We start from the raw sequence: 14,455 nt of genomic DNA, 5'->3' as shown, positions 1-14,455 counted from the left end.
TTGAAATAAACTAATGGTCTGGTAAGATGTTTCTCTGAGTTGTGTGAGCTGCTCTAGCAGATTAATTGAGCCTAAGGAAGTGGTCCTTGGAGCCTCTGGTCTATAATCAGTCAGCAGAAGCAAAGGTAATAATCTGGGCTTGTGACTGGCATCTGAATTCAGGGTAGGGGGAATGGCCCTGTAGGACTGAATCCTTAAACTATGGAATCTGATGCTATCTTGGGATAAATAGTGTCAAAATTGAGTGACACCCAGCTAATGTCTTGGAGACTTGCTTGGTGGTATGGGGAACCCCCCCCCCCCACACACACACACATCCACTTTAACATTGGGGTCCACAACAAGTTTTTAGGGTATAAGGTGACTGGAAGCTTTTAAAGTATATAGATATATAATTATCAGGTTAAAAAGATTCTGTTCAGGGCGCCTGGGTGGCGCAGTCGGTTAAGCGTCCGACTTCAGCCAGGTCACGATCTCGCGGTCCGTGAGTTCGAGCCCCGCATCAGGCTCTGGGCTGATGGCTTGGAGCCTGGAGCCTGTTTCCGATTCTGTGTCTCCCTCTCTCTCTGCCCCTCCCCCGTTCATGCTCTGTCTCTCTCTGTCCCAAAAGTAAATAAAAAACGTTGGAAAAAAAAAAAATTAAAAAAATAAATAAATAAATAAATAAATAAATAAATAAATAAATAAATAAAAAAAGATTCTGTTCATTTACTGTTTAAGAATTTTATCTGAGGGGCGCCTGGGTGGCTCAGTCGGTTAAGCGTCCGACTTCGGCTCAGGTCATGATCTCATGGTCTGTGAGTTCGGGCCCCGCATCAGGCTCTGTGCTGACAGCTCAGAGCCTGGAGCCTGTTTCAGATTCTGTGTCTCCCTCTCTCTCTGCCCCTCCCCTGTTCACGCTCTCTCTCTGTCTCAAAAATAAATAAACGTTAAAAAAATTAAAAAAAAAAAAAAAAAAAAAGGGGCGCCTGGGTGGCGCAGTCGGTTAAGCGTCCGACTTCAGCCAGGTCACGATCTTGCGGTGAGTTCGAGCCCCGCGTCGGGCTCTGGGCTGATGGCTCGGAGCCTGTTTCTGATTCTGTGTCTCCCTCTCTCTCTGACCCTCCCCCGCTCATGCTCTGTCTCTCTCTGTCCCAAAAATAAATAAAAAACGTTGAAAAAAAAAATTAAAAAAAAAAAAAAGAATTTTATCTGAGCTAAGGATATTGAGTTTTATTTAACATTTTAATTTGCATTTATTTAGATGGTAAAAATATATTTCTTCTTAATGTGCATTATATAAGCTGATTTTTAAATGCTATACCAATCTCATATTCTTTTTTTTCAATATGTGAAATTTATTGTCAAATTGGTTTCCATACAACACCCAGTGCTCATCCCAAAAGGTGCCCTCCTCAATACCCATACCAATCCCATATTCTTAGAATAAATTTGTCAAGATATGTTTTCCTTTGTATACAGGCTGGATTCATTTTGCTAATATTTAGTTTAAGATTTTTACCTATATGTTCAGTAGTGAAATTGCTCTATAATTTCCTTTTTTGTACTGCCTTTGTTTGATTTTGATATCAAGTTATGGTAGTTTTATAAAAGTACTTAGGAAGGATATCCTCTTTTTCTGTATCTCTATCTCTCTGGAAATTTCAGTGCAGTGTCCTAATCATTTCCTCTTTGAATATCTGCTAGAAGTTGCTGAAAAAGCACTGAGAAGGATTTTAATTATTGATTCAATTTCTTTAATGACTGTAGGACATTCAGGTTTTCTAGTTCTTTCAATTTTGGTAAGTTCTGTTTTCTTTAATTTATGCTTTTAGTTTTGAAATTTATTGGTGCAGTATCATTAATTTAATATGTGTTTCTTCTGTTTTTAATGTCTGTAAGTATCTGTCATGATATATCCTTTTTTACTCTTTGTACTGGTAATTTGTGCCTTCTGTCTTTTTTCTTGATCAGTTTCATAACAGGTTTGTTAGCATTATTAGTCTCTACAGAGATTCAGCTTTTGGCTTTGTTGGTTGTCTTACCTATAGTTTCGTTCTAATTTCTACTTTTATCTTTACCCTTACGTTCCATAAACTTTGTGTTTATTGCCATTTTTTAAAGCTTTTGGTAGTGAATATCTGTCTTATTTCTTTCAATAAATGAATTTAAGGCTAGTCATTTCCCTCTTAGTACTGGTTTGCATGACACAAATTTTGATAAGTAAGCTTGTTTTGGTTGTTACTTTATTTTTTTAATATTTTTTTAGTGTTTATTTTTTTGAGAGAGAGAAAATGAGCAGGGGAGAGGCAGGGAGAGGGAGACACAGAATCCCAAGCAGGCTCCAGGCTCTGAGCTGTCACCACAGAGCCTGATATGGAACTTGAACTCACAAGATTATGACCTGAGCTGCAGTCGGAGGCTTAACCAACTGAGCCACCCAGGCACCTGAGCTATTACTTTTAAATGTTTTATAATTTTCCTTGTAATTTCCTTCTTTAATTGAGAATTATTCAAAGATGTGTGTCTTAATTTCTCAACATACTGGATTTTTTAGTCATCTTCTGGTTATTGATTCCCAATTTAATTTAAATCCTTTAAAATTTGTTAAGATTTATTTTATGACCTAGTTAATGTCTAGTTTTTTTTAATTAATATTCCAAGTCTGTTTGAAAAAATATATATGATGAGGTTGTTTGGGGTAGTTGACCTGTATTTTCATTTAGGCCAAGTTTGTTAATCTGGAGAAAGATGGTTAACATTTCTACTATGGTTGTAAATTTGCATATTTATTCTAGAATCTGTTACTTTTTGCCGTATATACTTTGATTCTTTTTTATCAGGTGCATCTGATATATTGCCTTTATTATCCCTTATTTGTCCCCTCTCATTCTCTTTATAATTTTAATTTTAGAAAATAACAGACATGTACATAAGATGTACATGTACATAAGACATGTACATAAAGATGAGTACATAAAACATAATTGTTCTAGTTGCTGAATATGGTATGTGGAGTGAGGTAAAGAAGAAAAGCAAGAATCATTCCTAATAGTGGGATAATATGTTGTATTTCATAATATCCAATTTTTATTTAGATGCTAAATTTTGCTTCCCAATGACGTTAATTGGTTTCTTAACAGGGATTTTCTTTTTGGTGTTTTATCAGAGTCACATTTTTGGAACTCTTCATATTCTAAACCATATCTGGCTTTTTAAGACCAACTTTGTATTTCTGTTTATTCAAGTATACTTCTTTTGCCCCAGTATTATGACATAGACTGAATCTCATAGTGTCTGGAAATAGAATCTAGATATTTTCTGATACCATAATAACAGTATTTACATTTATAATTTTTTTATGCTGAGTGATAATAAATATGTAAAATTTCTATTAAGAGCTATAATATTTATAGTTACTACATATAGAATGGCAAATTCCAGAAAAATCAGTTACTAAAATGTTTAATTTCAGACTTTTATTCATTCAAAAAATACTTTTGAGCACTTAGGAAGTGCCAAGTATTATATAATGTGCTGAGGAAGCAATGGTGAACAAAACAAATTTTTATTCTCAATGTGCTTATTTTATTACATACATCCTACAAAATATTTGTAGTTGAGGCTTTTGCATATTGCTTAAACTGACCTCCTAATTTCCTTTTTATTTCCAGTACATTTTGCTGTTTCTGTTGGAGGTTTCATTTATCTCGTTACCTACTTTCCAGTTGTTACTGTCTCTATAAACTTTGCAGAAATGACATTCACCCAGAAGCTGGCTTCCTGTCTCAGCTCAAATATCGCAATGGGGCTGGGAACTAAATTCCTAGTCAAGGCAGAAATGGAGAGTGAGTATTTACTTTGTAAATTTGGCCATATTCTCATAAGATATTCACAGTTTTAAAGTTGATTAATATTGTTAAACTGTCCTTCAAAAAATGATATTACTTCATACCACCACCTGTAGCACATGAGTTCCTCCACATTCTCTGCATAAATTTATTCATGTCTGCTACTCCATTTGGAGTTCCTCGCTGCTCTTTGATGCTAGGAGAGGAAGCAGCACAGGTCTGCTTTTAGCACCTTTCAGTCTTCCTTTTTTCATCAGTGCAATGTCTATGCAAAAATTCTTCTAGTCTTCTCTTCTGTAGATAGCATTTATTTCTGCTTTTCAATGATTATGTTTTCCAAAATTATATTTTCCAGTGAACATTTAGCATGAGGAGGGATTGAGAGAAAGGAGTCAGTGTCTTAACCCATAGGGGCTTCCTTATTTTTCTTAAAACTTATATTCCTGAGTTTTTAGTATATGTATTTTGTTTTGGTTTCACTCATAACTGATTGTTTCTGGCACATTAGAAAACATCTTAAATGATTACTTTCTCAAATGTCCTAAATTCTAGTGGTATTAGAAAGTAACTGACTATAGTAGGAATTTCTAGAAAATATTAACACCTTTTCTCTTCACTCTTTAATTATGATGCAGATGGATAACTGTTTTAGTGTCGGTTGGCACCTAAATTAAATGTCAACTGTTGTCTCTTAGAAATTGGAATTAAATGGAGCAACATCTTCTCACCACCCAAAATGGAGAACTTTGGCTTTGCCCACATACTGGGAATGTTTTTATTTGATGCTTTCTTATATGGCCTTGTGGCCTGGTATATAGAAGCTGTCTTTCCAGGGGAGTATGGTGTGCCCAAGCCATGGAACTTTTTCTTGCTGGTGAGTTCTAATGCTTGTGTTACTGAGAAAGGTCACAGTCCTTATGAATATGTATTGTAATTTCTGTAAAAGCTACCATGAGTTAATTTTGCGCTGTCTATACTTGAACCAATAGATCAGGTGAAAGAATCATTCTACTTACTCCAGCCATTCACTGGCCTTTTCCTGTTACACTTTAAAGCATCCAGTATATATAAATATAAATAATCTGTAGATCATGGCCTGTTACCTCAAACTTTACAAACTCTGAGTAATCCATCACATTTACAGGCAAGTATTTCATAAAGGATTAAACTCGGGCATAAAGAAAGTAATATAGGATGGGTCTTTGGGTGGTAACTAAACTTCTTCTTCTTTTTTTTTTTTTTTAAGTCCCCCATCTGGGGACTGCTTTTTATCCTTGGTTAGCACAGATCTCTTGGAGTCAGAACTATAGCATGATGGCTCATTCTTTTTCTTGATTCCTTTCCTTATCTGCTAAGAGAAGATATGACAAAAAATGATACAATCATTTTTGCCATGACCTCATTTTGGAGTAATTTTCTTTTGTCCCTCTTGGACACTTATAATTTTCATAGAGTAGTCTGCTTTTATGCCCGGGAATGCAAATTATAGCCAATTAGCTCCGAAATTTAATCACAAAAAAATTTCAGCAATCCATCTCAGTACAAAAGATAACAGGCTAGAGTATTTTATAATGAATCATTTTTCAATACCATTGCAGTAATGTCACATTCATTCCCCTCTTTTTTTTTAGCGCTCTTACTGGTTTGGGGAAGCACCTAAGGGAAAAAAGGAAAGAAGGCAATTTTATGAGACAAATGAAAGCAAGTATTTTGAAGCAGAACCTACTAATTTGGTGGCAGGTATCCAAATCAAACATTTGTGCAAGGTATTGTTTCAAATTTTTTCTTCTTGGTAGGACTGAAATTTAGTTTAGTGTTCACTGTAAATGATTATTACTAGAAATACAAGAAAAAGATCACATGCTAATAAAAGATCACAGCCATCCTTTTGATCTTTGAGAAAGATAAAAAAAATCATTTTTTTTCAGTATATAATAAAAAGTCAAATCTTTTTCTCCTTCCCCCAGAATAGAGTCAGGTTTTCTATAAGCTATATGGTATCTTCCGCAAATTCTCTCATTTTAAAAAGTAGAGTCTATTGGAGATGAATGATTTGAGTGTGTAAGCATTAATTTCTGTTCATAAATATTTTGCATTTATCTATTATGTAATCTTTCCCCTGTCAAGGAGTTCATCAAGGGAGGGCTTTTAATCTCTTAATTTATCTGCACCAACTGTAGGCATGTAGTATTCAGGTAACCTGTATTGGCTGTCATTCCGTTGCCTCTCAAAGGTCTACCTAAGCTTGGTTTGAACTCTTAACCCCACAGCCTATGGAAACCCAAAGCCCTCCATGCTAATTCAGCTAAATTTGGAGATGAGTATACTCTTGTCGTACGCTTTGCCTCCAGTATGCTATATGCTTTCTCTGTTTTGGTTACATCAACCCAAATGCAAAACTCACTCTTCTCCCTGGTTTTCTCAGGAAATGTAGTCACATCCAACATTTTTGTGGATATCAGTATAGATTAGGGCTGGAGGGTGTTGACCTAAGGAACACAAGGTCTGTGACCATTTCCCCAGCTGTAGTTACCTTGGCCCCCCTTATTTCTCTCTTCATAATTTTCCTACCAGATTTTCCCTGAGAAGCCACTCTGATGTGACTCCTTCAGATTCTCATGAAAATGCCCAGAAGAACCAAGGTCCTTCTATGTATCACTCCATTCATTCATTCATTTATTCATTATTGACACTGGGGATATATGTGATGAAAAATCCAGATTAGACCCATGCTCTCAAGGAGCTTACATTCTAGTATGAATGAAAGTGGGTTGAGAAGTGAACAAACAGGGTAATTACAGCATACAGTCAATGCCATTGGGAAAACAAATAGGGTGATGATACAGTAATTAAAGAATAAGTGGGGGAGGAAAAACACTTTGGGTAAGTTATTCATTTGAACTCTCTGAAAACATGGCCACTGTGGATACTGGCCACCCTCTCCAACAATAACCTCACCTGAACAGAGTCACCTCACACAGAATCAAATGCATTTCCTTGAGGAGTTGGCCCAACTATTCTCTCTCCCAAACCTTCTTGTCTTCACTCAGATGTTGATCTCAGGAACGCTCCTCCATGCTAATTTCCATCTTTTGTAAACTTCCTGGATACTAACTTCTGTCTTAGAGTGTACTTCCCAGGGAACTTAATTAGGGATAGTTGGTACCTGAGTGGACTGAGAAAGCAGATGATGAGATACAAGGTAGCAGTGCAGTGTCCATAGGTGTTGAACTGGGATGTATTCCAGGGAAAGAAATCCATTAGTTGGTGTCATGTATCAAGCATGTGAAAAATATGGGTGAAGTAATTATAGGTACCATGGGATGGGTGGCTGTTTTGGGGGGAACTGATAGACTGGAGACAGAAAATTAAAGGCTGTCTGTGATTAACCATCGGAGGCTAACTGAAATCTAGTCAGCCTTCCAGGAAGCACATGAAGAGATTTTCATTTCCAGCACCCAAGAGCAGAAAAGCTGAGAACTAAGCCATAGACTTAATCATAAGAATAGCAAGCTTTAGAAAAAGTTAAAATTTTAATTTAGGAAAGTCTACTCTCCCAGGATTAAGGCATTGATTTGGAGAGAATGGACTATGGAGACATAGGATAGGAAATCTAGGATGCAAAAATCTCAAGTCCCATTTTCTCCTGAACCCTTCGCCTGCAGAAATGGTTCACTCCTCCCTGTTCAAGGCTAGGATTTCTTTGTCTCTTCCTTGAAGATCCACCCCACAAGACAACTCCTTCTAGCCACTAGGAAAATAACATAGATTATATCACAAAAGGTAGTAGACAGCCTCAAAGATGATCCTCAATGACACACATCTCCTGATTTTCATTTAAAAAATGAAAATTCATTCAGGCCTTTGAATAGGCCTGACCTGTATGAGCAGTCAAGGACTGCAGAAGTGAAATGACTGCTTTCTAAGACTAAGTCATAAAATGCATTGAGGCTTCACTTTGGTCTCTTGGTTTGTTTACTCTGGCTAAGTCAACTGCCATGCTTTGAGTATACTCAGTCGCCTAAATGACTGAAAAGAGGCCCACATGGGATTAACTGAGTCCTTTCTCCAACAACCAGAACGAACTTGCCAGCCAGTTGAGTGAGTCACTTTTAAAGTGGGTCTTCCACTCCCAGTGAGCCTTTCAGATGACTGTAGCTCTTGTCAACATTTTGAATGCAAAATCAAGACAAATCCTGAGCCAGAGGTCCCGAGTTTATGAGGCCAGAAACTGTGAGGAAAAATAAATATTGTTTTAAGTCACTAAGTTTGGGTAATTTATTACTGAGCAATAGATAAATAGATATTGGTACCTGAAAATGGGATGCTGCCATAACAAAAAACCAATAAATGTCAGAGTAGTTTTAGGATTGGGAAGTGAGGGAACACTGGAAGCCTAAAGGGCCTACAGTAGGCTGTTAGCAGAAACCTAGTGATCTTGGAGATGGTTGCCTTTGAAGGCCTAAAGGGAAGTGAAGAACTGTTAACTGAAAACTGGGAGGAAAGAAGTACTTGTTATTTAAGATACAAAGTCTGTCAACACCATCACTTAACAGTAATGTGGGAAACAGAAAATGTTACTAATGAGCTGGTTAAATGAAATATTTTCAGGTGAGTTGGTGAAGGAGCTGCCTGACTTATTGTTGCCTTAAGTAAAATGTAGTGTATGTGAGAGGAGAGAGAGAAACAGAGGAAAGGATTATGAAACTTGAGACAGATACTGGTTTAGAGAAATCCTAGCCTCTCCTGATGATGGATGATGTTGAAATTGAAGTGGCATCTAATCAAAGAGAAGATCCAGATCAGAAAACCATGGTCCGAAGTTGAACCCACAGTGTTGAATAAAGGAATTCCAGTTCAAGATGGTAACATAAGAAGACTCTAAACTCCGTCCTCCACAGAACACACCAATTATACCTATTAATAGAACAATTCTTCCTGAAGAAGTACTGAGGGCTGACTAAACATCTACTAAACAGCTCCCAGCCTAAGGCAGGGAGAATGGCAAGAGAACAGCAAGAGAGACAGAGACATGGTAACAAAGGGAACCCCCCCCCCAACTCTGTGAACAGCACTGGGACGGGGTAGTTCTGAGAGACCAACAATAGATCCTTCTGTCCTTGGGCACAGGAAAACACACACACACACACACACACACATGGTTTAAAAGGGCAACTACCTATAAAAGAGGCAACACTAGAATTGTGCTAAGCAGTGGAGGAGCTACATCACATCAAGATCACATCGAGATGACCAACCCACTTGCCATGATATCCCGACTCTGCTCTGGTCCAGGCTTCCAAGGTGGGATGAGAACATAAACTCCTCAGTCCCTCTGATCAGGATCCTGAAACTCTCACACCAGCCCCAGTCACACTGGGCATAGGGGGAAAAAAAAGCCTTGGTTTAAAAGGACTGAGGAACTCTGGGAACATTCTTACCCACCTCCACCTCCAGACCAGAGCAAGGTTTGGCTCATGTTGAGCTTGCAACCTGAGTGAGCCCAGGGTCCACAAGCCCATGCCAGCTGTTCTGTGGTGCTGAGGCACAGAAAACAAGCTGCAGTTTTGTGTTTTGTTGTTGTTAGTTTTTAATATTTTCATTCTATACTTATTAAAATTTGTCTTATTTTTTATTTTTTATCTTTTTTTCTTTCAAGTTTTTATTTAAATTCCAGCTCATTAACATACAGTGTAGTATTAGTTTCAGATATAGAATTAGTGATTAATCACTTATATACAACAGCCAGTGATTATCATAACAAATGCCCTCCTTAATGCCTATCACTGAATTAACCCATCATTCCCACCAACCTCCCCTCCAGGACCTTCAGTTTGTTCTCTATAGTTAAAACTCTGTTTCCTGGTTTGACTCTTGTTTTTCTCACCCCTATGTTCACGTGTTTTGTTTCTTAATTTCCACATATGAGTGAAATCATGTAGTATTTGTTTTTCTTTGACTTACTTCACTTAGCATAATACTCTCTAGCTCCATCCACTTCAATGCAAATGGCAAGATTTCATTCTTTTTGATGGCTGAGTAATATTCTATTGCATATATATATATATATATATATATATATATATATATATATACATACCACCTTTCTTTATACATTCATCAGTTGATGGACATTGGGCTCTTTCCATAATTTGGCTGTTGATAATGATGCTATAAACATAGGGGTACATATATCCCTTCAAATGAGTATTTTTCTATCCTTTGGGTAAATACATAGTAGTGTAATTGCTGGCTCATAAGGTAGTTCTATTTTTAACTTTTTAAATACTGTTTTGCAGAATGGCTGCACCAGTTTGCATTTCTAACAGTGCATGAGGGTTCCTCTTTTTCTGCATCCTCTCCAACACCTGGTGTTTCATGTGTTGTTAGTTTTATCCAGTCTGGCTAGTGTGAGGTGATATCTCATTGTAGTTTTGATTTGCATTTCCCAATGATGAGTGATGTTCAGCATCTTTTCATGTGTCTGTTAGCTGCCTTGATGTCTTCTTTGGAAAAATGTCTATTCAAGTCTTCTTCTCATTTCTTACCTGAATTGTTTGTCTTTTGGGTGTTGAGTTTGTTAAGTTCTTTATGGATTTAGACACTAACTATTTATCAAATATGTCATTTTCAAATATATTCTCTCATTCTGAAGATTGCCTTTTAGTTTTGTTTATTGTTTCCTTCGCTGTGCAGAAGCTTTTTATCTTGATGAGGTCCCAATGAAAAGTTTATTTTTGCTTTGTTACCCTTACCTCATAAGACATATCAAGTAAGAAGTTGCTATGGCTGATGTCAAAGAGGTCGATGTCAAAGAGGTGTGTTCCCCTGAAGGACTTTTGTGGTTTTCTGTCTCACAGTTAGATCTTTCATCCATTTTTTGTGTATGGTGTAAGAAGTCCAATGTTACCATGATTCCAAAACTGCACAAATATTCCACTGAAAAAGAGAACTATAGGCCAATATCCCTGATAGACATGGATGTAGAAATTCTCAATAAAATATTAGTAAATTGAATCCAACAGAACATTAAAAGAATCATTCATCACAATCAAGTGGGATTTATTCCTGGGTTGCAAAGGTCGTTCAATATTTGCAAATCAAGCAATGTGATATACCACATTAATAAAAGAATTGATAAGAACCATATGATCTTCTCAATAGATGAAGAAAAGAAGCTTTTGACAAAGTACAACATCCAATCATGATAAAGACCCTCAACAAAGGAGGGATAGAGGTAACATACCTCAATATAGTAAAGGCTATCTACAAAAAACCCACAGCTAAGGAATAAGACAGGTGTCCCCTCTCACCACTGTTATTTAACATAGAACTGGAAGTCCTTGCCTCAACAGACAACAAAAATAAAGGGCATCCAAATCAGCAAGGAAGAAGTCAAACTTCCATTATTCGCAGATGACATGATACCCTATATTGAAAACCCGAAAGATTCTACCAAAAAAATTGCTGGAACTGATACACAAAGTCATAGGATGATTCGATAAAGTCACATGATACAAAATCAACATACAGCAATCTGTTGCATTTCTATACACCAAATATGAAGCAGCAAAAATAGCAATCAAGGAATCTATTCCATTTATAATTGCACCAAAAACCATAAGATACCTAGGAATAAACCTAACCAAAGAGGTAAAAGATCTGTATTCTGAAAACTACAAAACACTAATGAAAGAAACTGAAGGGACACAAAGAAATGGAATAACATCCCATGCTCATGGATTGGTAGGACAAATTGTTAAAACATCTATACTACCCAAAGCAACACATTCAATACAATCCCTATCAAAATACCACTAGAATTTTTCACAGAGCTAGAAAAAATAATCCTAAAATTTGTTATTTTTTTGTCTCTTTTTTGTTCTCTTTTTTCTTCTTTATCTTTTATCTCTTTTCTTTTTAAAATTACTTAGTTTTTCTTTATTCTCTGTAAAAAGCCACAGTTCAAAATATAACTAGCATGTACAGCCACAGCTCCAGCCAGCCATTAAAAGTCACCAAGCACACAGTCTATAGGGGGTCAGCATACACAAGACCACTCCTGTAACTTTAGGAGAAGTAGCCATTTCATCTAATCCATAGAAACAAACACAGAACGTCAAGCAAAATGGGAAGATAGAGGAATATCGTCCAAAGGAAAGAACAAGGCAAAACCTCAGTAAAACAATTAAATGAAATAGAGATAAGCAATCTATGTGACAAAAAATTTTAAGTAATTACCATAAAGATACTGACTGGACTGAAGATACCATTGGAAGAACTCAGACTTCCAATAAAGAGAAGAAAATATTAAAAATAACCAATCAAAGCTGAAGAATACAATAACTAAAATTTAAAAAAACACTAGAGGGAATCAACAGATTAGAGGATTCAGAAAAACATACTAGTAATCTGGAGGACAGAGTAATGGAAAGCACACAAGCTGAACAGAAAATAATGTTTTAAAATAAGGATAGATTAAGAGATTTCCTGGGCAATATAAAGCAAACAAACATTTGTTGTAGACTATGAGTCTGGAGTTGTCTCTTGTCCAGCAAGAGAGCAGATGCAGAAATGAAAACAAAAGAGGCTAATGTCTGGGAGGAGACAAGAGCCCCAAACAGTGGTTTCATCTCTGTATTTATTGAGCCCACAAGATATTACCCACGTGGTAAACGTGAAGAAAATAAGATCTTACACAGTTGAATGTGGAGAAAAGAATCAGACAGTAATCATTAAGTTGTGTAGGAAGCAAACGGTCTGGGCTGGGGGCAAGTGGAGTTTGTGATCAAAGTACAATAAATAGTATATTGGCGTCAGATGGAAAGTAATTTCCTGCAGGTGATATAACAAGTTACTCATGATCCCATTACAGTATCTCGCTAGCTATCCTCGGGCACTTTTGTCCTATGGTGGTGGCTTTCCACCCTAAGCTTTTTTCTAACCCATTTATGTAAGTAGAATCTATTTCCCCACAAACATTAGCATCCCAAAAACATTTTAGGGTCAAAGGAGAAGAAGAAGGAAGTGTAGAAAACTTATTTGAAGAAATAGTAACTGAAAACTTCCATAACCTAGGGAGGAAAATAGACATCCAAGTCCAAGAAGTACAGAGAGTCCCAAACAAGATGAACACAAGGAAGTCTACACCATGGAACATAATAATTAAAATTTCAAAGGTTAAAGGTAGAGAATCCTAAAATCAAACATTATTTGATTATTTTGAAAAACAAACAAACAAAAATTTACCTATAAGGGAAAACCCATAAGACTACTAGCTTATTTTTCAGCAGAAATCTTGTAAGCCAGAAGGCAATGGTATGATACATTGAAAGTGCCAAAAAGAAAGAAAACCTACAGCCAAGAATACTCTACCCAGTAAGATTACCATTCAGATTTGAAAGAGATAATAGAGTTTCTCAAACAAAAGATAAAGGAGTTAATCACCACTAAACTAACCTCACAAGAAATGTTAAAGGGACTTCTTTAAGTCCAAAAGTGGCCATAATTATGCATAATTATGCATATGAAAAATATGAATAAAAAGATGTAAAATAATATATACTTGAATGTGGATAAGAAACTAAAGACAGAAAAGGAAAAAGAAAAAACAATTTTCTTTGTTTTTTTAAAATGTGTTTGAACTTAAATGACCATCAAATTAATATAAACTGGTATTATGATGCTATATATAAATCTCATGGTAACCACAAACCTAAAACCTGTGATAGATACACACAAAAATAGAGCCAAACAAAACACTATAGATACACATTGACCAGAGAAAAAGCAAGAGAAGAAAGGAACAAAGCAAAACTAAAAATAAAAAATGGAAAACAAAATCTTAAATGGCAGTAGTTACATAACTATCAATAATTACTTTAAATGTAAATGGACTAAATGCTCATAATCCATGTCACTCAAAAGACACAGAGTATCAAAATGGGGGGAAATACCCAAGACCCATCTATAATGCTTCCTACAAGAGACTCACATCAGATCTAAAAATGCGTACAGACTGAAAGTGAAGGGATGGAAAAACATTGACCATGCAAATGAATGTGAAAAATAAATCCAGGCTAGCAATACTATGTCTGACAAAATAGACTTTAAAACAAAAACTGTAACAAGACAGTACATAATGATAAAGGGATCAGTCAAAGGATCAGGATCAGTCAGAGGATATAATAGTTGTAAATATCTCTGAAAAAAATAAAATACTGATGAAAGAAATTAAAGATAACACAAACAAATGGAAAGATATTCCATGCTCATGGGTTAGAATTAATATTGTCAAAATGTCCACATTACCCAAAGCAATCTACAGGCTCAATGCAATCCCTGTCAAATCACTCTTATGTGGATCCTGAGAAACGTAACAGAAACCCATGGGGGAGGGGAAGGGAAAAAAAAAAAAAAAAGGTTAGAGTGGGAGAGAGCCAAAGCATAAGAGACTGTTAAAAACTGAGAACAAACTGAGGGTTGATGGGGGGTGGGAGGGAGGGCAGGGTGGGTGATGGGTATTGAGGAGGGCACCTTTTGGGATGAGCACTGGGTGTTGTATGGAAACCAATTTGACAGTAAATTTCATATATTAAAAAATAAATAAATAAATTTAAAAAATG

At 36.2% G+C, this 14,455-nt stretch overlaps 1 protein-coding gene across 7 annotated transcripts in view; it reads left to right on the top strand.

Moving 5' to 3' along the window:
• The window catches only part of LOC131500702 (phospholipid-transporting ATPase ABCA3-like), a 186,887-nt gene that overhangs the window by 58,156 nt on the left and 114,276 nt on the right, over positions 1-14,455 (top strand). For 6 of the 7 annotated variants that reach the window (XR_009256433.1, XR_009256434.1, XM_058710038.1 and 3 more), the window contains 3 exons: positions 3,654-3,827; positions 4,526-4,704; positions 5,462-5,596. Coding sequence is in view for 5 of the 7 variants with exons in the window: in XM_058710038.1 (XP_058566021.1) it covers positions 3,654-3,827; positions 4,526-4,704; positions 5,462-5,596 (488 nt within the window). In the remaining 2 variants the exon portion in view is untranslated. The remainder of the gene's footprint in view (positions 1-3,653; positions 3,828-4,525; positions 4,705-5,461; positions 5,597-14,455) is intronic. The other variant, XM_058710040.1, reaches the window with a different exon arrangement.

Source organism: Neofelis nebulosa, chromosome 18 (genome assembly GCF_028018385.1).
Source record: "Neofelis nebulosa isolate mNeoNeb1 chromosome 18, mNeoNeb1.pri, whole genome shotgun sequence".
In the NCBI taxonomy this organism is placed as follows: Eukaryota; Metazoa; Chordata; class Mammalia; order Carnivora; family Felidae; genus Neofelis; species Neofelis nebulosa.
The sequence above is the reverse complement of the archived record's forward strand: the minus strand, read 5'-3'. Positions and strand labels throughout refer to the sequence as shown.